The sequence below is a fragment of the Sarcophilus harrisii genome, chromosome 2 (genome assembly GCF_902635505.1).
Source record: "Sarcophilus harrisii chromosome 2, mSarHar1.11, whole genome shotgun sequence".
NCBI lineage: Eukaryota > Metazoa > Chordata > Mammalia > Dasyuromorphia > Dasyuridae > Sarcophilus > Sarcophilus harrisii.
The window spans coordinates 606,192,420-606,219,817 of NC_045427.1; the positions used below are offsets into that span (position 1 = coordinate 606,192,420).

The following is a 27,398-nucleotide window of genomic DNA, read 5'->3' on the forward strand; positions in this document are numbered from 1 at the left end:
AATACAATAAATTATACAATAAATAATGTATTTTGATGGACAGAAAATATGTCCATCAAAATTACAAATGAGAGAAAACTAATATTTTGGTTGATGAAATAAAGATTCAAAATAATCTTCAGCGGCTACTATTTTAGGCCAATATGAATATGAAACTTAAAAGAAATAAATATCAAACCCCACATTTAGTTAAAAGAAACTACAGGATGGAGGAAAACTAGTTAGAATTTCATTTGTATCTGGAGTTCATATGGATAAAATTAGTTGAAAACGAACACAATGTTATGTTTTAATAACAAAAATATAATTTTCTGGCCACAGAAAATACCACTTTCTGCCCCTATATTCTACTCTGGTCAGATTATATCTGAAGTATTGTGTTCAAATATTGCTAAGTCATTTTTCTTTCGGCTGTGTCCAACTTTCTGTGACCTCATTTGGGGTTTTCATGGTGTGGTTTGCCATTTCTTTCTCTGGCTCATTTTACAGATGAGGAAACTGAGGCAAACAGGATTATGTGACTTGCCCAGAATCATATAACTAGTAAGTGTCTGAGGCCAGATTTAAAATCAGGAAGATCAGGATTTCTGACTTCAGACCTGTAACTCTATGCACTGTATCACCATGTTCAAATAGGGGTGTCCCATTTTAGAAAAGACAATGACAAAGGAATTTGGAAATTTAAAGAACTGGGGATGTGGCTCTTCAGAAGAGAAGGCTGAGTTGGGGAGATGGTACAATCACCTCAGACCTGTCCCTGCTTGGTATTGGGGGAGCAGGTAGAAAGCTAGCCTTGGAGCCTCAAAGGCCTGGGTTTGAGTGCCCCCTCTGCTATTTGTTGTCTGTGGGTCTCAGAAAGGCCCTTAAGCACATGGTGCCCTGCCAGAAGCTGCCAACCCCATGAGTTGAGGGAATTTCTTCCTCCATCAGTAAAGTCACAGATTCTGCTCCTAAATGCATGGCTTCACAGGGTAATACTAAAATCAGAACTATAAAGCAGGAAGGGGACCTCATAATAATCATATTAAACACTGCAGCTGATGTTTAAAAGCCCTTTAGCAGGAAAGGAAACCAATATTTATATGATACCTACTATGTGCCAGACGCTTTTTTTTTTTTTTTACAATTTTTTACAATTTACTTTTTTTTTTTAACTTTTATTTATAAATAATATCTTGTTTTGATCTTCACCACAACTTTGGAAAGTATGCTGCTATGAACCCCCCTTTACAGTTGAAGAAATTGAGGCAAACAAGTTATATGAGTAGTCCAGGGTTGCGGAGTTAATATATGTCTGAGGCAAGAATTTAACTCAGCTCTCTGAATCCAGGCTCATATTCACTGGGCCACCCAGCTGCTTCTAGGTTGAGGACTGAGAAGGAATTTTTTAAATAGAGTTATAAGGTCTGTCCTGTACTTAAATACTTTCTGTCCCTGGGAATGCTCGAGGGATTATCTATGCCCATTTGTCCCTGATGGCACAGATAAGATTTCACAGATGAGGTGGGAGGTTGAAACACCATGGTCCTTGCTAATTCTGAAGCTCTGACAAGTCTACAATTTGATTTATAAAAGTCTGATGATCTTTCCACCTTCCTTTCCTAGCTGTGAATTGAAGGAATTGTATCAGATATTTTCTGAACTTCTCCTCCCATATCATGCTCCAAAGCTCATCGGGAGCTCCTTTTGGAGGATCTGCTACTTTAGCTCCCTCAGGCAGTGTTCCCACAGCACAGATAACTGAGAATGGACTGCTTTGCTCTAGAAGCTCATCTTTGCCATCAACCCAAAGGAGAGAGACTAAATAATATAAAGGGCCCGATTGTTCAGGGGGTGGCCATTTGAAAGTTCAGGCATGAACACTGTAGATTCTAAACAGAAACCTCTGGGATAATTAATTGGGAAAAGCAGCCAACCCTGATAAAGAGCTCAGCAGCCTGGACACCCAGGGGGCAAAATATCAGGCATGCGCTTGGCTGCTTCCTTTGAGGAGGCTGCCCAATGACCCCATCCTCTGGCTGGGCTAATGTGCCAACTAACTTTCTAGCAACCATTCCTTTACAAGAGAGGCAGCTAGCATTCTCCAAAGGTAAACTGAATAAAGCCCCAACTAGAGGCAGAAAAATGGTCTTGATGACCTTTCCCAGGCCTCCTTTTATTCCTTTTCTTTTCTCTAGTTTACTAAAAGTCTTAAACTTTGGGGTTTTCCTGTAGTGATTAGAAGGAGGGATAGGGAAAGAGGGGTAGTTCCTTTGGCTAGGGCAAAGCCTTCCAAGGTCTGGATTGCTCTATAATTAGGAAGAAAAAAGCCCAGTCTCATTTTAATGAGATATAATTGGGGAGCCACAGGGAACCCTGGGGAGCTCCTGGTCTGATGGGACATATATACATCAACTTCTCAAGAAGCTTCTGGTCTGATGAGAGAAACAAGCCTCGCCCTTTCCTTTGGGTGAGGACATCTTTGGACCATATGCGGACCGTTGCTAGGAGTGTGGGACCGATGTCCCTGGCATCTGTCTTCACTACTACTGTCAAGTATCCTTGAAGCTGATCCTAAGTCAGCAAGACCCCACCCGAAACTCTTAGCTGTCCCACAATGACTCACCTGTGTGACAGTGTGGGTTTCATGGAGCTCATGGAGTTAAGGGGAGGCTGCATGGGGAGTTTCCCAGGAGGATCACTCTGACGGCTTTTCTGGTGACGGAGGAGAAGCAGCCGACCCAACTCTTCACACCAAGATGAGAGCAGAGCTGGAAGGAAATACAAACCACAGGTTAATATACTTTCCCAGAGTCAGTAAGTCAAGGAGCATTCATTAGGCACCCAATACTAGTCAGACACCATGCTAAGAGCTAAAAGAAAGGCAAAAACAAACGCAAAAACAAACAAACAAACAAAAGATAAAGCCCATTCTCTTCTTTCAAGCAGCTCACAGTCTAACGGAGGAGGCATTATTCAAAAAATAATGTACAAAGAAGCTAAATGCAGGATAAATTGGGCATAATCTCAGAGAGAATGCACTAATATTGAGGAAGGAAAGATTTCTTGCAAAAGGGGGGACTTTGGATGAGACCTGAAGGAAGCCAGGATGTAATAAAGAAGCAGAGTGTTCTAGGTATGGAGGACAGCACAAAAGAAAGCACTTCACTTACTTTCTGTGAGTTTCTATTCCATGCTTCCTTCCTAAGGTAGTATTTAGAGTGAGTAGTGGAAAGGTCCTGAACTAGGTTCATAGATTATGAGAGCAGATGGAGACTCAGAGATTATCTAGTCACCAATTTGGGCAAGTAAGAATTTATTAAAACACCTACCATGTGTTGATCAAAAAAATTAAGACAAAAAGTAAACAGACTCTGCCCTCAAAGAGCTTTTATTCTATCAGGAAGGCAACATGCACATAGATGAATATACACAAAATGAATAAAGTAATTTCAGAAGAAAGCCCTGGATGCTGGGGAGTTGAGGTCCAAAAGACTTCATTGAAAAAGTAGCATCTGAGCTGGGCTTAGAAGGAAAGAGTATGCTTTAAGAGATGAAAGTGTGGGACAGGCAGAGATGGGACTCTGGTACAGGAAGAAGAGTTTTGAGACCTGGATTCAGTTTTTGAATTGAACAAGCACCGTGTGACCAAATCAACCCACCTTTTTGGATCTAAATTTCCATATCTATCAAAGAAAAACCACACTGTTCTATCTCACAGGTGGGTCAAGAGGATAATAAAATGCTTGAGAAAAACTTTTTACAGACATTGAATTGTTATTACTATTCCACATAAACCATGGGTGATTTGTCAGGACACGTCTATGGCAGCAAAGATTAAGCTCTGGCAGATATTAATAAATGATAATGCTATTGAATAAAGACCTAGTGATGGACAGATTGTACGCCAGTTATCCAAAGACCAGCCTACTTACAATGAAGAGGAAAGAACATTAAATAATGACTTTTCTTCTTGGTCTGAGCAACTTATAGAAACTATCTAAAAAAGTGACAGGGTTGTGATTTTCATAGGAAATGGAAATATCCATATCCTTTATGTTTGATTTTCCAAGTGCAAAATGGAGATAGTAACATTATTATTCTGCATTTTTACTGAAGCAACCAATGGATATGTGAGGGGAAAAAAAGTGAAGAAATATTCAGGATGTAAATCTTAGTGACAAGAAGGATGGCCCAGCTCATAGATCACAGAACTAACTAGGAGCTGGGAGAAGGAAGTAAAGGCAGCTGCTGCCCTCAAAAAACATCACAATCTTCACCTTCCTCAAATTTATTGGTTTACAAAGTTTCTTTGTGACCACACGATTGGCTAAAGCAGTAGAAACCCCTGGGGGGCCTCTCAGCTTTAAAATCCTATAAGCCTAAAATGATAAAATCCAGTGGTGGTTATCCACAGAGAGTGAGAAGGAACAGAAAGTGAAACAAATCATGCTATTCTTATAAGAATGGGCAGTGGAGGAAGAGCTACAAAGTATGGTAGAAAAATGTACATTGGGGTAGGAACCTGGTTCCACCATTATTTAATATGGAGTGTCTTAAGTTTTTTAGGCCTTGTTTCCCTATGTGAAAAATGCATGTAATAACAACATTATTTTGCCATTTTTCAAGAAAGGGCACAGTATAGCAAGGATCAACAAACTAAGGCTTAAAGCCTAACTCCTGAACACTGCCTGTTTTTGTATGGCCAATGAGTTAAGAATGGTTACAGTGATTTTTAATAATAATATTAAAAATCATTTCTGAGTTTTTGCAAAAATTGAGTTAATGAGTTACAGAAACCCTTTGAAAAGTATGAATTACTCCAAGTGTATGAGATGACATTATGATTGATATTATTTTCAGTTCAGTTTATATAAATTAATACCTGTATCTTGAACAAATGTTATGAATAGAGAGTAAGTTGGGCCAGAAGTATACAGGAAAAGGAATGCAAAGTACATGGTAATTTTGGTTGCTTCCATTGTTCCCAAGCTGACCATTGTCACCAAAGTCCCAGTTTCCCAGTGATGTTCTACAAATATGAAGTATGGGAATATCAGGATCTTAGAAGAACCAAAATTACAATTGTCCCAAAAGGCAATGTAAAGAGAGCACATGAGATGGAATTGAGCTGGAAGTAGCACAATACCAATAATGGTGCAAAAAAAAGGATGGGGACGTCCAAGAAACAAAGTGGACCAGTCACACAGTGACAAGGAAGAACAACAACAGCCTTAGAGCAGACTGAGCACTTATGAAATGGGAAAAGAATCAGAGGGTGACCTTCAATGCATTGGCCATCATTAGGGATTTTCAATGCTTATATATCTTGGCTGGATGACTTTAGCCAAATCACTTAACTTCCAATGCAATCCCTAAGCCAAGGGTTCTTAATTGTTTTTTGTTTCATGGATTCCTCTCTCCTGCTCTGAGGTTTGGTTAAGTCATAGATTCGTTGTCAGGATAATATTTTTAAACACAGAAAATAATACAGGATTATAAAGGAAGTCAATAATATTAAAATATAGTTATCAAAAGTTTCTGGACTCCTAGGCTAAAAACCCTGGGATCCAGATTCTCTGTGAGTTTTAGAGAAAGAGACAGAGAGTATGAAAAAGACTAGAGTCTGTGATTTACACTGGAAGGGGGAAAATACATGTAGACAAGATCAGAGATCCACTGAAATAACACATTCTAAGTGGAAGGCTGTCAGAAGAGACCGTGGCCATTCTGGGCATTCTCGGATGTAATTTTTAGCATGGTAACCTGTCAGCTCCTGTAGCACAAAGCACAAAAGCACCATGTAAATGTCAGCTATTATTATTATTAGCTTATCAGACTGGGTACCTAGACGCCAATGCATATAACACAACATTGGTGTCTGGCTGGTGGGGAGTGTGGTTTTTCCACTCCAAATGGCATAATTGCTGAGATATTTCTAGAGGGGATAATTAGAAAGTCTTAGTTTAGGGGAAAATTTTAGAATGTGGTCAGGCCTAAGCTTAGAATCTGTCCCCCCACCCAACAGAACTTGGAAACGCTCTTCTCTTCAACTTATTTGTAGAGGTGGGGACCGTGAGGGTGGAAATACTAAATATCTGTCATTTTCTATAATTTGCTAAATTTTTAGCTATAATTTTGCTAAATTATTCCTACCCTTATCTCTACCTCTACCCCTCTACCTCTCTCTCTCCCTTGCTCTCTCTGTCTCCCTCCCTTCCTCTCTCCTTCTCTTGTCTGTCTCTTTCTCTCTGTATCTCCATCTCTCTTTCCCCCTCTCCACTTCCTTTTATGATAAGAAATGAATCTCTGGGAAAGGAAGTAAGAATGCTTTCATGATCACAGATTCAGAGCTGAAAGGGCTGCCATTCAATCCCTTCTTATTTTATACAGTGATGAAACTGAGACCTAAGCCAGTTAAGTGACTCCTTAGATCACTGGGAAATGGTGGTGATATAATAACAAATGATATCAACAACTTTTTTTTTTTTTTAACCAAAACATGGTCAGGTCAGAAAAGCTGGGTGAAGAAAGATCAACTTGTGAAAATATAAAGAGAAAAGCATTTCTAGCTAACACTTCACACTGGGAAATGTTGGTATTGTAAAAACAAAAGATATCAATAAATTTTTAAACAGATGAGGTCAGGACAGAAATGTTGGGTGAAGAAAGATAAAAATCTTAGAATGAAAAAGCATCACTAGGTAACACTTTCCATTTCTTCTAATAAAAAAAACTCTCATTAGCCCCTCATTGCTTACAATGTAGCTCTGTGAGGTCAGGGACTGTTTCTTTCTAAAAAAAGAAAAAAGAAAAAAAAGAAAAAACAAACCAAATCTTTACATCCTCAGTGCTCAGCCCAGGGCTGTGTGAGTAGTAAGGTGGTGAATTAATCAGTAGAAGAAATCCACACACAGAAAGTCTGGTGGAAACTGTTATTCAGAATCACTGTAGAGAATCCAAGTGAATTTAGTAAATCAAGGAAAGGTTTTAATGAGACTCATTTCTAATGATCCGTGTCCTGGGAAGAGGTTATGGGTAAGAGACAGAGGATGTACCAGGCGACTTCTCTTTTAATCAGTAGTCACCCAGAGGCTCCAGGTCCAGCTTCCATGCTGGGGGCGTGGCTGGCCACACCAGACCCTGGGGCACATCGCCAAGGCCCTCAGGAGAGTTAGGCCATCAGTCAAGCGTCCTTGAGGTCTGAGGAGATCCCTAGATCACAGACTGTCCAAGGTGAAAGGGATCTGAGATTCCACCTAGTTCAGTAAAAAGGCTCGTGTTCAAATCCAACCTCAGACACTTACTTTATGAGCCCAGGAAAATAATTTTCTAACTCTTCTTTTTAACTAAAGTTATAAAATAGGAATAATAATAGTGCCTTCTTCTTAGAGTTGCTAATATGCAAGATAATATTTGTAATGTGCTTTGCAAGCCTTAAAGCAGCCTATATGTACGTGTGCTTGTGCATGCATATATCGTTGTTGTCCTTGTCCTATGTTCTTGAAGATGACCAAAATGCCATCACTTTGTCCGACTGTGACTGCTCAGACCAATGGGAGCTCGCCATGCTCCCATGGGTTGGGCACAAATAGAACACACGAACATTTGTTAGATCTATCTATCTATCTATCTATCTAGAGATCTATATGTATATATATGTATATATAGAGTATATATAGAGATATAGATATACATGGGAGTAATGCCATACACACACACACACAAATACAGATGTAGGGTTGCATAGATAGATATGGGATTAATGCCATGTACATCCACGTGTATACGTGTGTACATGGATATAGTTGCATATGTGTGTATATATGGGATTAATGCCATATATCCATGTACACATGCATATACACACATATTCATAAGTGTGTACATGGACATATATGTATGTATTTGTGTATATAAATGTGGGATTAATGCCATGTACACATGTACATGCACATATATATGTGTACATGGATATGTTTGTATATATATTTGTGTGTATGGATAGATATGAGAGTAATGTTATATACACACATATATGGACATATAGATGTAGATGTATAAACATCCATATATGTTATTGTTACTATCACTGTTGTTAATTTTCATGTAGATGAACAAAGGCCTGGAAAAAAGTGACTTCTCCAGGGTCACAGAGCCAACACTGGAGACTCAAGTCTTCTTTCTTTCCCCTTCCTCTTTCTGGGCGGCCTTAGCACACAAAGCGCTGCCTCTCTGCTTCTTCCCCACGGAGGGTGACCACCTACCACGTGGCATGGTTGGAGCTGGGTCTGGCTCCCAAGGATCAATGCAGAAAAGCTTCCTAAAACTACCACCATCTTCAAACTGGGCGTGCCCCATATTTGACTCTGAATTTCACTCAGGGCTTCTTAGCCACAGAGGGTTCAGAGAGATTTCAGGAAAATTCTACTATTATTTTCTTTAACTTCAAACTGAGATTTGACATTTTCAATGATGAAATTTAAATAAACTTTACCAGGCTGCTACAGAAGTCTAGGACACAAAACATGGGGCTCTGGCTTGGCAAGGTGTATGTACGTCTGTGTGCGTCCAGCTCGTGTGGTGCTCCCCAAAAGGGAGCTGGAGCCTGCAGTGAGCCAAAGAACTTAAATCTGGATGGGCAGAAGGAAGGTTGGTGGCAGGGCCCTAGGAGCAGAAGGGTCATTATCCAGCAGGTAAAGCCAAAGGCTGTCACTAGGGTGGTGTTCAGGAGGCACTTGTAAGCCTGGGAAATGGCAATGTGTTGGGAGGCCTTCTTTCCTATGACACAGGATGAGGCACATCTCAGATGGATATATGTGTGGTGTCTGTTACAGGTCAGCAGACAACCTCTCCTTTCCTAAAGATATCACTTTGAGAGAGAGAGAGAGAGAGAGAGGGAGAGAGAGAGAGAGAGAGAGAGAGAGACATACTGATGCAGACAGAGACAAAGAAGAGAGACAGAGAGACAGAGACAGAGAGAGATAGAGAAACTGATGCAAACAGATACACAGAGAGAAAGTCAAAGAGAGAGACAGACAGACAGATACTGATGCAAACAGAGAGAGAGAGAGAGAGAGAGAGAGAGAGAGAGAGAGAGAAAAGGAGAGGAGAGGAGAGAGAGAGAGAGAGAGAGAGAGAGAAGGAGAGAAGGAGAGGAGAGAGAGGGAGAGAGAGGGAGACATACTGATGCAGACAGAGACAAAGAAGAGAGACAGAGAGACAGAGACAGAGAGATAGAGAAACTGATGGAAACAGAGACACACAGAGAGAAAGTCAAAGAGAGAGACAGACAGACAGATACTGATGCAAACAGAGAGAGAGAGAGAGAAAAGGAGAGGAGAGAGAGAAAGAGAGAGAGAGAGAGAGAGAGAGAGAGAGAGAGAGAAAGAGAGAGAGAGAAGGAGAGGAGAGGAGAGGGAGAGAGAGGGAGAAGGAGAGGGAGAGGGAGAGAGAGAGAGAGAGAGAGAGAGAGAGAGAGAGAGAGAGAGAGAGAGAGAGAGGACCACTTGATACTTGGGTGATTATCTGTCTGGAAGACTGCAGGTTGCTTCCTGGACCCGTTTGTACTTATTATATAAATAAATCCAAGCAGAGCACACATCTGTAGCAGCTGGATAGGGAAGCACACCGCATCCTGTAGCTATTCAATAAGATAAAACAAAGTAGAAATGAATTTCCAGATTACACTATTCATTCTCGGTCTGCTTAGTTACTGCCTTTTTTCCCCCCTCTCTCTTTTTTAAATGCTGGCGGCACTGGATGCATCTCGACTCATTGAAACTCGGAGCACGGGAAATACAGGATCACAGGATAATGAAGGAAGGGATAAAGAAGTGAACACAAAGGAGAGCCACAGATGGTGCTGGCTTTCCCCACTCTCAGCCCGGAGAGCAGACAGGCAAGGCGGGCAGCTGCTTTCCCCCCCTCCTTTTCCTGATCTAGCCGCGTGGCCTTTGAAGCGGGCCTGGGCCCCCGTCTGTCCCAGAGCAATGATGGGTTAGGACATCAGGTGGCACGGTCACTCACTCACTCTTCACCCCCCCTCCCCCAATCATGGTGTGTGAGTAGGGGGACATAGTTCAGCCCCCATACCTGAAATGTGAAGCAAGCATCTCTTCACCCAGAAGCTCTAGCTGAGTCTAAGTCCCCTCCTATCTTCCCCATACACTTAAGGGAGTCTTTTTATAGTGAAAGTGATTTTTTCCCCCTTGAATGGAAGAAAAAAGACCCGACGATGGCAAATCTGTGTTCCTAATTCAGCCAGTAATGGAAGAGAGAAAAACATACAAGTAAAACATACTATATAATACACATATTACATGTGTGTGATAGTATGTGGTACATACAAACTCTAGAGGTACAAGTCAGACACCCACACTGCCATGTTCCTCCATCTACACGGGATACAGAGAGGAGAGTCGGGCACATCCTTGCAGACAAGACAAAAATCTCTTCCCCTTCTCAGTACATGCTCCCTCCCTTCTTCCCTTCCTATCCCTATCCCTATCTTTTGGAGACAAATACTGACAAGTCCAAGCCCCTCACCCTGACCTCAAGAAGGGAATCTGGGGCAGCTGACAGAGGGAAGGAGGAAAGGGGAGAGTGGGGGAAGAAGGAGCAGAAGGAGGAAAGGAAGGAAGAAGAGAAAGAGGAGGAGGAAAATGAGACAGAAAGGCCTGAAAAAGCAGAAGTAGAAAAGCGCATGTCTGCTTGGGGTATTTTTGTGTCGATGTGAGCAGCAGACAGAGGCCTGGTGATGAAGTGTGTATCTGTTCTCCAAGGACTGGCCTCATTAGGCTCAGAGAGGCTCATCACCAGGACACCCAGAGCAGACAATGTTCTGTCTTTGTGGGTTTCTTTTGGGTCATGGAAACTTTTAAAGCTCACCTTCATGATCCTAGATGGGTTGAGCCCCACATTACCGGTCTGAGGACCCACCCTGCTTAGAACTAGAGGTACTGAAGTGTGAACAGTCTCTATGACAGGGACGCATGTGAACTGTTTCTCTGTGCATGGGGGCTCGTGTATGGCATTTAACCAGTAGCTAGTGTGAATGTGTGTACGTGCACATGTTCAACACACATGAATATAGATATAGGTATAAATATAGAAGGCAGCCAGGTGGTACAGTGGTTAGGTCAGGGTTTGGAATCAAAAAAATCATCCGAGTTCAAATCTAGCCTCAGACACTTTGGGATCCTGGACAAGTCACTTAAACTTGCTTGCCTCTATTTTCCCTTCTGTAAAATGGGCTGGAGAAGGAAATGGCAATCTCCTCCAGTATCTCTACCAAGAAAACACCAAATAGGGTCACAAAGAGCTCAACATAAATGAAATGACTGAATTCATACCTATATGAACACATTCACAGATTGTGTTCCCTAATAGATCATACGCTCCTAGAGGCAAGGACATGATCCTTTTTGTCTGGGTATCCCTAACTCCAGCACAATGCCTGGTAATCTGGACTTGTAGGCTTTGTGTCTTCTGTGTAGCTCTTTGTGTCTTTATGTCCCCACGTAGGGTTTTCATTCATCTGTCTGTGTGTGCTTCTGACTGTTACTGTTACAGCCACAGCTGTACTTTAAGGTTGGCTGCTGTTATCTCATGTAATCTCTTCAAGGGCCAGTGGGGTCTTGGGCAGCTATGAATTTTCTGGCTCTCCAAGAGGAAGGGGGAAATCCCTGCTCCCTGCTGGTGTCAGAACAAGTGGATCAGTACATGAAGATGAAAGAGGAAATGGGTGGGGAGGAAACCCCCCTCCCCCTCCTCCAGGGGCTTCATGGGGAAATCCTGGGGAACTTTTCCCATTTAGAGGAGAGAAGTAAGGCAGGGAAGAGCTGACCCAATAAGTCCGAGGATCAGCTCAGGATACTCTTATGTTCATATTCACAAGACACCATCCCTAGCACCATGGACAGCCTATAACATTATTATCTTCTGACTGACCTGAACCTCTTCCTAACTCAATACAGGCTGCATTCTGGACATTGAGAAGAAGGGAGCCTCCTTTACATGAAAGCTGGCATTGGTCAACCCAGTCATTCTATACTGTAATACAGCAGATATAATAAAACAAGCATTTATTAAGTACCTAGCATATACATGGCACTGGGTTAACTGCAGAGTGAGGGAAAAACAAGCCAACTAGATAGTCCCAAACCATCAAAGGTTTTGAATTCTAAGTGAAGGAAGAAAAATACCCAAATGGGACCAGGAAAGGAGGTGATATCCCCAAGAATTTTATAGTCTGAAAGGGGAGGGAAGACATGAACACAGGTAAGTATAGTGCACAATATTACATAAGAATATTAGAAAACTACAAAACTAAGTGTTTTGTAAACTTCATGGGGGAAGAACATCTCCCAGGAGACATCACTTGAATACTTTAAAAGATATGGTCTGATATCCAAGATATAATGGCAACCAACAATAAGATATAAGACCAAATGCCACAAATGGTTAAAGAATGTGAACAAATTGTTCTCAAGGGAAGAATAAAAAACTATTAACAATTATGTGAGTGAAGGCTCCAAATCACTAATTATTAAGAAAAATGCAAATCAAAAGAGCTCTGAGATTTCACCTCACATTCAGCAAATCGGCAAGGCTAATGAAAGAAGTGAATAGTCAGTAGTGGAAGAGCTGTGGAAGGCGAGCTAATATTTTTGGTGAAGTTGAGCACCAGTCTAACCATTATAGAAGGAAATGCAGAATTAGGCAAAGAAAGGGACCAAAATATACATATTCTTTACCTGGAGAACCTACTATGATAGACACAGACAAAGGCAGGGTTAATGACAAAAAAGAAAGGTGCCATATATACCAGAATAAAGACAGCAGCATTTTTTGTAGTAGAAAAGAATTATTAACCGAGTAGATCCCCACTGAGTAGGGTATGGCTGAACAAATTCTGGTACATGAATATTACTGTGCTATTTAAAAAGAAGAAAAATATGATGAACACAGAGAAATATGAGAAGATTGAAACTGATGCAAATTGAAGTGAGCAGAATAAGGAAAGCAATATATATAATGACTACAACATTGTCATAATAGAATCACACAATTATAACAGAACTATACAATTCCACTCTGTAAATGGAAAAAGCCAACAATGCTTCAAATCTATTCCAACTATTAATTATGACAAAGCCATCTCCCTATAACTTTTTTGCAAATTTTGAGGATTATGGATATATAATGTCAAACTTAACATAATTTTTTTGAAGTTCTCTACTCCCTCCCTCTTTACAAGTTTTTTGTTAAAAGAGGATATATGCAGAATCAAATACAATACAAAAAAAAAAAAAAGGTGTTAATAAAAAGGGGTAGGTAGGCAGCACAGGCGACATTACATTACATTAGTACCTGGCCTGAAATCAGGAAAAGCTGACCTCACATACTTACTAACAGTATGATGCTGAGCCAGTTCCTTAACTCTGTTTGCCTCAATTTCCTCATCTATTAAAGGAGAAGGAAATGGCAAACCACACCAGGATCTTTGCCAAGAAAACCCCAAATGGGTTTACACAGAATCAGACATGACTGAAACAGCTGAACAACAACCAACCAATCAATAAAAATAAGGGAAAAATATTTTTTTAAATCAACAGGACCTTGTAACTCACTGGATATGTCAAAGTAAGAACGGAGGATGAAAATGTAGGCTAAGGTTTTGAATGCAAAGAATGAGTGAAAGGTGGTAACTGCAGAGAGAAATAGTAAAATCGCAAGGGCTGGTCCCATTACTGCTCTTTTTGGCTAGGAGGGGAAGAGGACTAGAGAAAGGATCAATGAGGGCTTATGGATTTTCTAATACTTTTCATTTGCTTTATACCCAAGCCTGTCAATGAATCCAATCTTAGAAGTGGGTGATTTAGCTGGGCGGATCCCAAAGTGCTGGAGTAAGCATCTCCCAGGAGTCAGCCATACTGAAGCACTCCCTGGAAAGAAAAATAGAGCAGATCCCCGCACTAATCTATTTACCTATTATGAGACCCAGGTATTAGTTACAGCTTATCACCTCAGTCAATCACCTCCTCTTGTTAGGAACCATGCTTCTTAAAGGGGCAGGGCTAAAATAAACTGTTATTTATAAGCAGACGCTATATTTACAGCGAGGGATGCAGAGGAGGAAGAGAGGAAGGAGAGCAGCAAGGTAACATCAACTGGGCAGCCTCCCAGGGGGATGGCAGAGGGAGCCCAATTGGATTACTGCATCCTCTCTGCGGCAGACAGTTCTGTGGGAGGTTTGCCAGACTCATTTATTATCCCACTGCAATGGGGATATTTAAGGCAGGAGAAGCCCACATCTAGCTGGGGACCGAATCCTGGCTACACATCAATCTGGATGCTAAGCTTTGGGCAGGTGGTATGAAGACGCTTGCTAGAAGGAAACCCTTTATACAGAGGCGAGTTTCCCAGGCAGCTACAAAAACCATTCTTAGACACTCAAACATCTCTTAGACTCCTGGGTTAAAGGCACTGTGCTAAGTCTTGAAGGGATTCAAAGAAGATAAAGACAGGATTGTTGCTCTTAAAAGAGGTCATAATAATGTTCTTTTTTAGAGCTGCAAGGACTTTGGAGACATTTTGGTTTAACCCCTTATTTTGCAGATGAGGAAACTGGGATTCAAAGAAAGAGTAATCCCCAATGACATTTAGAAACACCTACTCAGGAAGACACCCCTTTGTGAGTTCAAATACATGCTCAGACACTTCTTAGCTGTGGGACTCCGGGAAAGTCACTTTACCCAATTTGCCTCAGTTTCCTCATATATAAAATGAACTGGAGAAAGAAATGGCAAACTAAGAAAGCTGCAAATGGGATTCAGACAGGATTGAATGACATCGATATATGTTCAGCCCCATGGCAGATGTGAAACAGAAGACAGGGTGTGTACCCTCATGAAGATCACTTACTTTCTATTTGGGTAGCAAAACAATAAAACAGTCTCAGTTTCCTCATCTGGCAAATGTCAACCAATAATCTCCAATTCCTACCTAAGATATAAGGGATCTGGGCAAGATACTCTAAAAGGTTCCTTCTTTGACATCCTGTGGTCCTACATTTTTACCCATTCTTCAAACCTCAGCTCAAGTCTTATCTTCCATAAGAAGGGAAGTTGTTGCTGATCGTTTCTATGGAAGACACCTTGACCTAGAGTACAGAGTCCTGGAATTGGGATCAGCAAGAGTGGGGCTTCAATTCTAGCTCAGAAACCTTGTAGCTGTGTGATCTTAGGCAAGTCATTTAATCTCTGTAGCTTCAGGAAGCTAATAATAGCTGTGGCTCCTGCCCTTCAGGGTGGTGGTGACATTTAAATGATTTAAATAGGACCAGAGCTCTGCAAACCTCACAGCCAAGATGCAAACGTCCATTTTTGGTGGAGTTCTTTTTCCATAAAGTGTCTGTTAACTACTCTAGCCCTCAAAGGTCTCTCTCTTTTCTAAACTCCTTAGTTTAGGGACTGAACCATGTTATTAAGAGCCTCAACCCTTTTACTATTTAATGTGGTTTCCTGGGTATTTGATTTCTCTCTCTAACTAAGCTCCTTTGGGGACCAACCCTTCTTCTTCTGCATCTCCTTCAGTGCCTAACTTAGGACCACGCTTTATAAAAGAGGAACTATCCATAAAGAGAAACCAGGAAATAGCATAGCTAATCACTTACTTTCTATTCCTCTAACAATCACTTCGGTTGTTCCCTTCCCTCACTGTCTCTTACAAAGGAGAGTGCCAAACTCAGCACATTCTTCTTTCCACTAGATGGAGTTACAGCTTCTAAGTGTCGGGGTGGGTTCAAATCTGGTTTGAACCCAGGTCATCTGATACACATTTCATTACTCTTTCTACAACATCACTCTAAAGATGACTCAGAACAAAGACATGCACCCACCTCTATTATCTTTTGGTTGGGTTTTGGGAACCCCAAACATATATACCTTATATATTTGTAAATACAGACCTAAGGGGATATGTATCCATCTGTATCACCTGTTTACCTGCATATGTTTGCAGATACAGACCCAAGGGGGTATGTATCCCTCTATATCACATCTATACCTACACATCCAAGGGGATATATAGCCATCTATATCACATGGATACCTATACATCCAAGGGAATATGTATCCATCTACATCACTTGTTTACCTGCATATGTCTGCAAATACAGACCCAAGGGGATATGTATCCATCTACATCACCTGTTTACCTGCATATGTCTGCAAATACAGACCCAAGGGGGTATGTATCCATCTATATCACAAGGATACCTACACATCCAAGGGGGTATGTATCCATCTAAATCACATGTTTACCTGCATATGTTTGCAAATACAGGCAAATTCCCAGTACAACTAATAGTCTTGCACATCTGATGCAAGTAGTTGACTCTGCTGACCCTGGTCCAGTTGCTTCATGTGCTTCCCAGAGAGGCCCCCTTTCCCTTCTCCTCCTCCCTTCAGTTCTTCCTTTGGAAGCTGCTGACGAGAGCATTACGGGGGCAGCATGTGAAACCATGTCATGTGCTGCTGCGCAGGCAGAAATGCGTGGTGCCAGGAAGCAAGAATCAATTCTTCTAGCAGCAGCTGCTGCCACCGCCGCCGCCACCATGGCTCCCCTCCTCCCTCCATGCTCCCTAATTGATATATTATTGCAACCACTGAAAAGAAGACTGGGCCCCAGAGAAGGAAATACAGCCGGAGGGAGGGCGGACAGGGGAGCAGAAGCTCTTTCCTCTGACTTATCTGTGGTTGGGGCTGTTGTCCCTGCCCCCACCCAAATGGGAGCCTGTCCCAAGAGCTATTGATACCCCAGTGGGGGCTGTGTCAAAACTGAAGCAGATCTTGGAAAGGGAGGTGATCTCAGCTTCAAAGTTTCCTGAAGCCTTAGGAAAGGAGCTAGGGCTCCCCAGCCAGAGGGTTTGCTTGCACAGAGAGGGAACAGGGAACCATCATGAACCCTCCAGTCTGTGAGCAGTTCCTCTTGAGCCAGAGTGGCAGGGAAACTCCACAAAAGCCCAACGTTTCTCCCAGCCTGCCATCTCTATCAGCTACTTGCCATGGGCTTTATTTTTTTAATTTGGGGAGCAAGAGAGTCACGTTTTAAAAGGATGGGATTGAAAGAAGAAAGACAAACATTGATGGGGATTTCTTATCACTTTGCAACTGTGGTTTCTCTGGTAAGAGGAGCCCTTGTGGGTCCCCTTCTTCCTCCTCCTCCTCCACTCCCCCCAGCTTCCCAGGAAGGCAGCTGCAAACAACAGCTCACATCATTACTTCATACTTCCTTTAAACAGAAAATAAGGCCACCTGGGGACACTGGGAGGCCCTGGAGGTGGAGAAATGAGGAAGGATGGTGACTCCAAGAGGGTTGGAACAATTCTGAACTAAGTAGGAAAGTCACTAAGCTGTTTATACCCATCAACTCAGCGCGCTAAACACTACTACTAAACATCTAGCCTTAAGAGATCAATGACAGAAAGAAACCCTTCATTTATAATCAAATATTCACAGCAGTACTCTTTGTGTAGGGTGCTGGTTGGTAGGGGAATGGCTAAGCAAATCATGGAGTAAGAATGAAAAGGAACATTATTGTACCAAGAAACAGCTTGAGGAAGGGGGATGAGTTTGGCTCTAGTGCCTCTTTTATTTTAATTGAGATCTTTTGTTTTTATATCCCCTACATTTCCCAATGTTTTCCTCCCCCTCCTCCTCCTCCTCCTGAGCTGTCCCCTTCATAATAAAGAAGAAAAAAGTTCAGCAAAATGATCCAATATATCCCCCAAATTTACTGTTATATGCATTGTTCCACACTCAGACTTCCACTTCTGCAAAAAAAAAAAAAAAAAAAAAAAGGGGGGGGTATAGGGAGAAAGTACCTTCTCTTTGTTTTGGTACCAATCTCCAGTGTCTTCCTAACCATGATTTCCCCCTCCCCATCCTAAAGGGTTCTTACTACTTAAAATGGTATTCTGAAACCATATCACCACAATCCTAGGCACACTGTAAGCTTTGATCTATACTCACTAAGAGAGGGACACAGGATATTGCAAGTAGAATAACCCACTGGGAAGGAATTCCTGCATTCTAATCTTGGCTCTTCTATTGACCTATCAGGTAAATCACTTTAATCTCTATAGGGCTCAATTTCTTCACCTGAAAAAGGGAGATAACATCCTCCCTACCTTTTTCATGGTTGTTGTGAGGGCTAAATGAGACAATACCTGTGAAGATGTGATAAATAACTAGGAAGCATCCTAATGAGGAATTATTATGAAAAGAAAGCCAGAAGAGAATGGTGATAAAAAGGTCTCAAGCAAAAGACCTGGGAATTGTAGTTCTATATGATTCAATAGTGTGATGTTGTAGCCAAGGGAGCTAATGGAAAGAGTTACTGGAAGAAAAATATTATTCAGGAGTGTTAATAGCCAAGTTGTTGTTCCTGAATGGCTCGTGGATGTGCCAAGCACAAAAACAAAAGGAGGGGAAGGGGGAAGAAAAGGGGGGAAAAGGTCTCTCATGTTGCTTTGGTTCCAAAGGAAAGATGGCTTCCTTCAGACCAGTCTTGGTACCATACTTTATGAAGGATATGGAGAGGTCTAAGCACATCCCAGAGAAGGACCAAAAGGATGGGTGAGGAGATTCAAAAGAAGCCATGTGGAGAATGGAGAAACTAGAAATGTTCAGATGAAAAATGAAAAGATTTAGGAGTGAAAAGAATAAGAATGCAGGGCAGCAGAGAAGATGGCCATCATATTTATCTTTAAATATTTGATGACTTGTTACATCAGCCTTCTCAGTAATCTCTAACTTCAGGACCCTTTGAATAGAGGGCAGAATGGAGAGTTCTTTTCAAAACTTTTCTTTAAGGAAGGTCCTGGGGCCAGGAAGCTCTTCAGGTAACATAACTCTGGACTCTCATGTTCTCTGCATCAGATACCTCCCTCTTCCTCATGCACTTTTCATTTTCCTTTTTTACAAGTTGTCTTCCCATTCATTTATAAACTCTCTGAGGGCAGAGATTATCCTTTTTTTTTTTTTTTTTTTTGGTGTTTGTATTGCCAGTCCTTCGCACAGTACCTGGCATATAGTAGGCATTTAATAAATGTTTTGACTGTCATGTAGAAGTAATTCAAGGCATAAATTTATTCCAGCTGGCTTTGTAAAACAAAACTAGAAGAAACTGGGGGAAGTTACAGTGAGGTGGATTTCAATTTAATAAACTAATAAAGCTGTCTAGAAATCGAATGGTCCATTTTGGAGGATAGTAAGCTCTCCATCATTGGAAATCTTCAAAGAATGACATTTCTGTTAAAGCCTAAGAAAAAAAGTTATTCTTTCTTTTTGGTTAGGACTAGATGAACCTGAGGAAACTTCCAACTTTAGATTCTACTATTCTAAGAAAAACTGGATTCTTGGGGTAAGAACGTGAAATGCACTCACAGCCAATGGGGCCTTCTGAATTGGCTGCTTTAGAGTGGTTTAGGGAATCTATGTTAGCTCTTAAAGCAAATATCATTTCAATTCCTGTGTCTTTTCCCCAAATCTAAGAAAAGTCCAGGACTAACCCCACATTCATCTTTAAATTTTGCAGGGATGAGGTTTGGAAACTTGATATTTCTCGCTATTTTAGGATTTCTTCCAAAGGTAAGCCCACTTCTCCAGCTTCCCTGGGCAATAGCTGGGGTATTGAGTACCCAGGGATGAGGGAGAGGTTGTGTGTGTGTAGATGGGGGAGTGTTATGTGGATGATTACAGTGAAAAAGGAAGGACTTTGTACAGCTCAGAAACTTGGTGTTGGAAATCTGTGAGAACTCTTGCCGCATTGTGGCATATATCCTTGCCAAGAAGAGTTAAACATAATGTAAAAAAAAAAAAAAAAACCCCACAAAGCTCAGCACATCATTTACCTGTGTGCTCTGCTGATGGTACCTATACCTTCCTGGGAAATAAGGGCAAGATAGAAACAGAAATCAATAGATTTCTGATGGCTCTTAAGCCCTTTCATAGGTCTTTGGGATGTCTTCTAGCATCTCTGTTTATTCTGGGGTTCTGATACATGAATGAAACAGCAACAATGAGACAGGAAGACACCCCCTACTCCCCCAATCTATAGATTTATTTTTTTGGCTAGGCAATTGGAATTAAGTGGCTTGCCCAGAATCCCACAGCTAGTCCTCCTGAATTCAGGGCTGGTGCTCTATTCACCGTGCAATGTCGTCGCTCCAACATCTGACTCTTCTGGACCCCTTCTAGGGTTGTCTCGGCAAAGATCCCAGAATAGTTTGCCATTTCCTTCTCCAACTCATTTTACAGTTGAGGAAACTGAGGCAAACAGGGTTAAGTGACTTGCCAGCTAGTACGTGTCTGAGGTCATATTTGAACAGAGGTCTTCCTTACTCCAAGCTCAGAGCTCTATCCACTGAAGTTGCCCCAGGTACTGCCTCACAACTGGCTAATGCATTAACATCTCTCCAGTTTATGTCATTTTAAGTATGAGCACCTTCCTCCAAGAAACAAGCTATCTTTGCAGAGCTGTGGATCTCTAGGCACAAAACACTGGATACCCTGTTAGCCTTAGCTGATGGTATTGCTTACTACTGCTAAACTGCTTTCTTTCTTTCTTTCTTTCTTTTTTTCTTTCTTTCTTTCTTTCTTTCTTTCTTTCTTTCTTTCTTTCTTTCTTTCTTTCTTTCTTTCTTTCTTTCTTTCTTTCTTTCTTTCTTTCTTTCTTTCTTTCTTTCTGGCTCAGTGCTTAGAGGAGAGAGGAGGCACAGGATCACAAGCCAGAGGGGACCTGGGAAATAATCTAATCCAACTCTCTCATTTTATTTTACAGAGTGGGAAACTGAGGCACAAAGAAGTTGAAGGTTATTCAGGCTCTTAAGTGGCAGAATCTAGATTTGAAGCCAGGTCCTTTGACTCTGGTCCTTTGCATTGTACTATACTGCCCCTCAAATTTCCTTGTCAGAAATGAAGAGGCTATAAAAAAAATGTTAATCAAATTATAGTGTTAATGTAAAAATAAGTTTTATATGATTGCACATATATAACAAAGACTGTTTACCATCTCAAGGGCAGAGAGGGAATAGAAAGAGAGAGAATATAGAACTCAAACCAAAAAAAAGAATGTTTTTTACATAAAATTTTGGGAAAAATAAAATACTGTTAAAAATATTGAAAGAAAAAAAGAAAATCGCTCCAAATTCTCCTCTCACCAATTCTCCACAACACTAAACTCAAAGGTTCAGTTGTACAAAGTTATGGATTTGCCTTTCCAAATTTTATACGTATTTTTAGCCTAAGACCATCTTTTTGAGAGAAGAACTTGCCTGCTTTTATAATAACTTCACTTTTCCCTGGCTTCTCTATTCCCCTGTTGCCTAGAGTTGTTGGCATTCAAATTAGGATACCAACTCTAGTGGAGTGACCTTGGACAAGTCATTCTGAGCTTCAGTTTCTCTGACTGCAAAATGGGAATTCTAATTCTCACCCTATCTTAACTCATGGTGTTTTTGTGTGGAGAGTACTTTGTCAACTATAGGGAGGTGTCTGTGGATAAGTATGACTGATTACTATCATTATCTCATAGGCAGGGCGAACAACGTATTATTAATCTGGGCTAAAATAGAAGACATGACAGTCATCTAAATATGACTGGGGATCACTTTTGTAATTGCTCAAAGGCCTTACTTGGGATAGGGTTCAACCTGCACTCTTTACCTCATTCAAGCAGCTGATAATTAGACATCTTCTAATCTGCTCCAGTTATTTACAGGTGAGGAGTAAGAGTCAGCCCTCGAACTGCGATCTCCTGACTTGGAACCTTGGGCTCCTTTACTTACCGCTGATTCTCCACGGTAAGACAAGTTCAGCTGGTAAGATCCATGATGCATTAGTGATAGGGTGAGAGGTAGGAGCATAGGGGCAAAAGCTGAAATCTTGTCCTCCAGAGCATCAGAGGACCCAGATAAGCTTACTAGGAATATAGAAGAGGCAACATCTAAAGAGAAAGGCCCATGAAGGATGAGGAACCTGGAGAAGCTATCGTGGCTGGAGAAAATCTCATGTGGAGGATGCAAGTGTCAGGCAGTAAATGCTTACAATCGGCTCAGGAAGATCTTGGGAGTCAGGAAAGGATGGAGACTACAGCTGGATGGTGGGGCCCAGCTGAAGCCTGGCAGAGGATGCCTACAGAGAAAGATCAAAGGCCTGGATGTGAAGCAGCATCAGAACAGTTTATCAAATGATCCCTAGCCAGCGAAGACAGCACATTGAAATGAAAATAAATGGGCATTAGATATTTCTGAGCAGTTTATCTAGCTAAAAGGCTCTTTGAAAACAGAGGAGAGATGAATGGTATTAAATGTAGAAAACCCCACAGACATGAAGGAGGTGGCCCCTGGGCTACGGCACTTCGGAGGCAGAAGGGCAGGACTGAGAAGGCAGGGGTGGCTACCAGCCTCATTTTGGGGAAGGGGCTCTGGGTGGAATCAGGCCATCAAAGAAGCGGAAATAAACAGGGCATCCAATGAGATTGCTGTGGTCATTTGGGAATGGGGTGAGGGAGATTAGTAAGCTTGATACCTAAAGGGCAAAGTGGCCTTCAAGAAAGAGAGGTAGAAAATATTGGGGAGCAGGGGGAAGAGAGGACAGAGGAGTGATGCTATTATACCATTGTCTGGAAAAGTTCACACTTAGTCAAAATGTCTTCACCGCTTTCATCCCTGTGTTAATACTCACTACCACCTCCATCCTAGAATCCCTATCCTAGAATAGCTAGCCTCCTACTATTAGTCCTAGGAATTAATAATTAATAGGATTGTGGTGAACATTAATAATGGGTTTTTTACAGGTGAGGAAACAATCTACAAAGAGGAAGAGACTAGTTATTTGGCTAGTTAATGGCAGCGCTGGACCCACATCTTTTGAGGATTTGTAGTCTTTTTGCTAACACCAGGTTATTATTCTTTGCCCTATCTTTCTCTATTTGTTTCTCCTTTCCTATGTCATCAGTTGTTACAGGAGCTACACTATAATCAGTCAGTCAATAAGCATTTAGTAATCTACTATGTGCCAGGTAGACCAAGAAAGGCAACACAGTTCCTTCTCCTAAGGAGCTGCTGGTAGAATGGGGGAAACAATGCACCCAGACCAGTCCACAGACCAGGGAAGGAGGTAACGTCTATGGAGGGACGCTCCTACCTACTCCCATACCCTAAGGCATCCTAAAAGAAAAAAAAAAAGTATTTACCTTCAGATTACCTTTAGCCTAGTATGATTTCAGAACCATGAAGAAGGTGTCCCTGGCCCTTAAATATCTCCCTCGCTTGCTGATGCTTGAAATTTCTTTAGCAGGAGACAAAGCCTTTTATTCTACAATTAGAGGTAAATGGTGAATACCTAAGAGATTTAACTCATTAGTGTGAACAAGTTTCCAGGGTAAATGACAGAAGCTAAATCCTTTCCAGTTGATTGGGGGAGACAGGTGGTTAAGGGAAGGCTTGGGAAGGCAGGACATCTTGGGGGTGTGAAAGAGGGAATGTCATCAGAAGGAAAGGGGACAGAATGGAGTGGTTGGAGTCAACTAAGATAAACTTCCAGGTAAACTTATGAAGCCAGAATGGTCTCTCTTTATCATAATCTTAACCTGGGGTGTTAAAGATAGCTAGATAGGTAGATGGAAGGATAGTTAAATTAGCTAGCCAGACAGACTGATAACTAGATATCAATATCATTTATTTACTTTGTAATCCTATGCATTTCAAAAAATTCCAAGGATGGATCGTTAGGCTTCATCAGACTACCAAAGGAGTACATGGCACAAAAAAAGGTTCTGTCAAACAAAGAAGCATTTATTAAATGACTGTTATATGGCAGACTTTGGGCTAAGTGCTGGAGATATTAAAAAAGCAAAAGACAAGATCCTATAGTCTAATAAGGGAAGAGCCATTGTCAACACAGATTCTCCGAGGGGAAGGAACTCAGAAGCCATCTGCGTAAGAATCTCCTCACAGGAACAATTGGCAGGTGGTCTGCCAAATGAAGGGGGAATTGTCTTTGGAGACAGTTAATTCCATTTTGGGGATAGCTTGAATTGTTAAAAGCCAAACTCTGCCTTTAAAACTTTCACCATCTTGCCTAGATCTACCCACCTCGACAAAGCATATCAGGTCTGATCTTTCTGCCACACGAAAGCCGTTCGACGCTAGAAAAAAAAGCAAATCTATCTTCCTATGTTTTTCTTCTCCAGGCTGAACATTTCCGATTCCTTCAATCTGGGCCAGGACAAACAGAATCTTAGTGAAGTATTTCTTGTCCTTAAGGCCCCTGATATATGCCCTTAGTTGGAATATACCTGATAGATTCCTATTAGAGCAGAAGGCACAGGCTGCTTCTTCCCCAATCCCAAAGGGGGTAGGTTGGCTAAGCCCCTTTCCACCTGGGAACAATCTCATTCCAGCAATGCTAGGCAACAAGGGATCTCCTCAGAGGAAAGCTAAAGGTGAAAAAATAAGACTAACCCCTCAACAAAGCTCAGCTTCTTTTCTCAGCTATTACCAGTTTTGGCCAAGGAGCAAGGGCATGGGATCACACAGGATCTGGGTCATTGGAATGAATGTGGACTCCAGCTGGTCACTGATCACAACCTCATTTAAATCCAGGCACAAGCACCCGTTTGATGTCATTGATCCTTTAGGACAAAATCCTGCTTTTAACTGGTGGATGAAGGCACAGAGTTTTCATTTCAATTTTACCTTGGGAATCCTGGAAGAAGGGGCTGTTTCTTGGTTAGACAAAGGGATCAGCCATCAAGTGGTTTTAGGGGATTGCCCTCCTCAGGCAGGGAACTGGAGAAACTTTAGCTTAAACCCTCCCATTACTGAGAAAACTGTCCTATTGGATGAGTTATAAAATATCTGTTGGGATCATCCCTGCCTTCCAGGTACATATATTCTAAACCAGACCTAACAATTGAAAAATTTTCTTGATTGAACTGAGGGAGAAGGTGAGACTCCAAGACAATCTAGTAACAACAAGAACTCTTTCAAGCAAGCTTTAAACCAAGGAGATAAACCATAGAACTAGTTTGGGGCAGTGCCATCCAGCCCCACGCAGCCCCACTACTTGCCCTCTAAAATATGGGGAGTGTGAATGAACATGGTAAAGGCACATGTCTCTAGAACTAAAAGGGATATTATAGGTCATCTAGTGAAAGGGCCTCATTTTACAGATGAAGAATTGGAGGCCTAGAAAAGTCAATGGAGATATAAAAAGGAAAGATAGCCAGGAAACTCTTGCTGGAAATTTTATGTGACTGGACTTGTAATGGGGCTATTTGGTTTGGAAACGCTCCAGCTTTTTGTCTGAGGGAGTTAACAAGTGATGATACCTGGAGTCACAGATTTTGAGTTGGAAGGGATCTCTGAGGTCACCAAGTCCAAGCCCCTTCCTTTTCAGGTGCAGAAATTGAGGAACTAGTACTTTTCATCAAAATCTGGTTTCTTTTCTTGATTCTTCTCCTTAAATGGAGAATACGCAAAGAGGTGAGAGGAGTCCAGCTGATCCATGGTGATGGGCTCTATTTCATACCATGGTTGAGTCAGTTAAAGGATAGAGGGATAGAGATTCTGATTATATGAAAAAAGGGCCTCTTCTGGACACAAACTCTGAGCAAAAGCAATTTCATTTCAGTAAGGCACATAACCAAAGGCCTTCGGCTCATCCTTGCATCTCTATCTGCTCTCCAGTGGGAAGGATCCAAACTGTGGTGACCCCTTGGCATAATTTAAATATTTGAGGAATTATTACTCTATTCCACTTCCAAGCCAAGTGCCGAGCTGGATTTCCTGCAGACTTTACTCTGTATGGTGGCCTAGAAACAGGCCTAACCCAGAAATGAATAAAGCCCTAAACCCCAAAGTCTCCTTCATCCACTCAGATCTCCTCCCAAGGGGAAAAATCACACAGAGAACAAAAGATCTCAGGGAAGCTCCAAAGACTGTTCAGTGCATCAAAAGTAGTTTAAGGAGCTTCTTAACTGGCACTGAACTAAGAGACACAAGGCTGGAGTTCTGGTCCCCATGGGACCTTTTCCTCGCTGTGTGGGCATGGGCAACTGACTGTTTTTCTGGGCTAGTTTCCTTATGTAGGAAGAGGGTGGTGGTGGTGAAAGGACAGACAGAGAGATGGGGGAGGGGAGGGAAAAAGGAAGGGGGACAGAGAGAGACAGAGAGATTGAGAAAGACACAGAGAAATGGGGAAGGGAGTGACACACACATACACACACATACACAGAGACACACAGAGAAAAACAGAGAGACAGAGACAAAGAAATAATACTTTCCCTGGCTCCATAACTGGGCTGTCCTGGGGATCAATAAGAAAAGGGGTATAAAAACCCTTCAAGAGCAAGACACAAACCTAATAAGCTCAGTGTATATTTATGCCATGTTATTCACAATGTACTTTTCTCAACACATTTGTGAGAGAGACGCTGTAACTGTAACTACCTTGTTGCTGATAAAGAAACTGGAGAAGCCGAATTGAGACTAAAACGCAGGTCCAAAGCCACAGGATTTAGAGTTACAAGGGATCATCCAGTTTTCTTTTTCCCATTTTATTTACAGTGAAGGAAATCAAGACCAAGGGAAATTATAACCTTGCCCAAAGACACTAAATATCAGGACTGGGACTCAAGAGCACTATTATTGCTACTTTTTCATCCTGCCTTCTCACCAAAAAGTGGTGTGATGAGGATGATTCATTCCCAGTTTCTTTACTCCAAGGCGGCTGGGTGCACCATCCCCACCCAATAGTCAGTCTCTGTCTCTCTTCCCCTATACCCTGTCATGGAAGCAGGGGTGGTCTGAGTCACACTGACCTGGAAACACTTGTGACTGTGACTAGAGCTGAAGTGAGATGAGCTGGCCATACTTGTCTTCCCTCTTGGTTTTCTCCTTTTTGGTCATGGCCAGGTTCCTTTCTCACCAAGTCCCTAGACTGAAGTTAATGCTCTCCTAGCTGCTTCTTGGTAGCTACGCTCACCTTGATGAGAGAGGGATCCATGCTTCCAGAGGCACGTTAGCATTCAGAGTAAGACGTAGGAGATCAGCTCTTAGACTTATCTAGCTCTGCATTTTTTTTTAAGAGATGAAGGAACTGGGGCCCCATAAAGGGAGAGTGACATTCCCAAAATCATACCACAATGGGGACTGATGTGGCTCTTGCCCCAGTGGATGGGGAGGGTGGCGATTTCTTTCTGCTGGAGGGGAAGTTGTTTCCTTGAGGATTTGGGGTGAGCCCTGTGCTTGCTTCTGCTCAGTCCTGGAAGATTTTCCCTGGGCTAGTTTTCCCTGAAGGCTAAATCCTTCTTCTTGCTTAATGAACAAAGCAAGGCACTAATGT

General features: G+C 41.8%; 1 protein-coding gene across 11 annotated transcripts in view; it reads right to left on the reverse strand.

Annotated features, from left to right (window-relative positions):
* Nucleotides 1-27,398, reverse strand: part of ZMIZ1 (zinc finger MIZ-type containing 1) — a 430,170-nt gene that overhangs the window by 58,532 nt on the left and 344,240 nt on the right. For all 11 annotated transcript variants that reach the window (XM_031956396.1, XM_031956401.1, XM_031956399.1 and 8 more), the window contains one exon: nt 2,606-2,750. In XM_031956396.1, the coding sequence (XP_031812256.1) occupies nt 2,606-2,750 (145 nt within the window). The remainder of the gene's footprint in view (nt 1-2,605; nt 2,751-27,398) is intronic.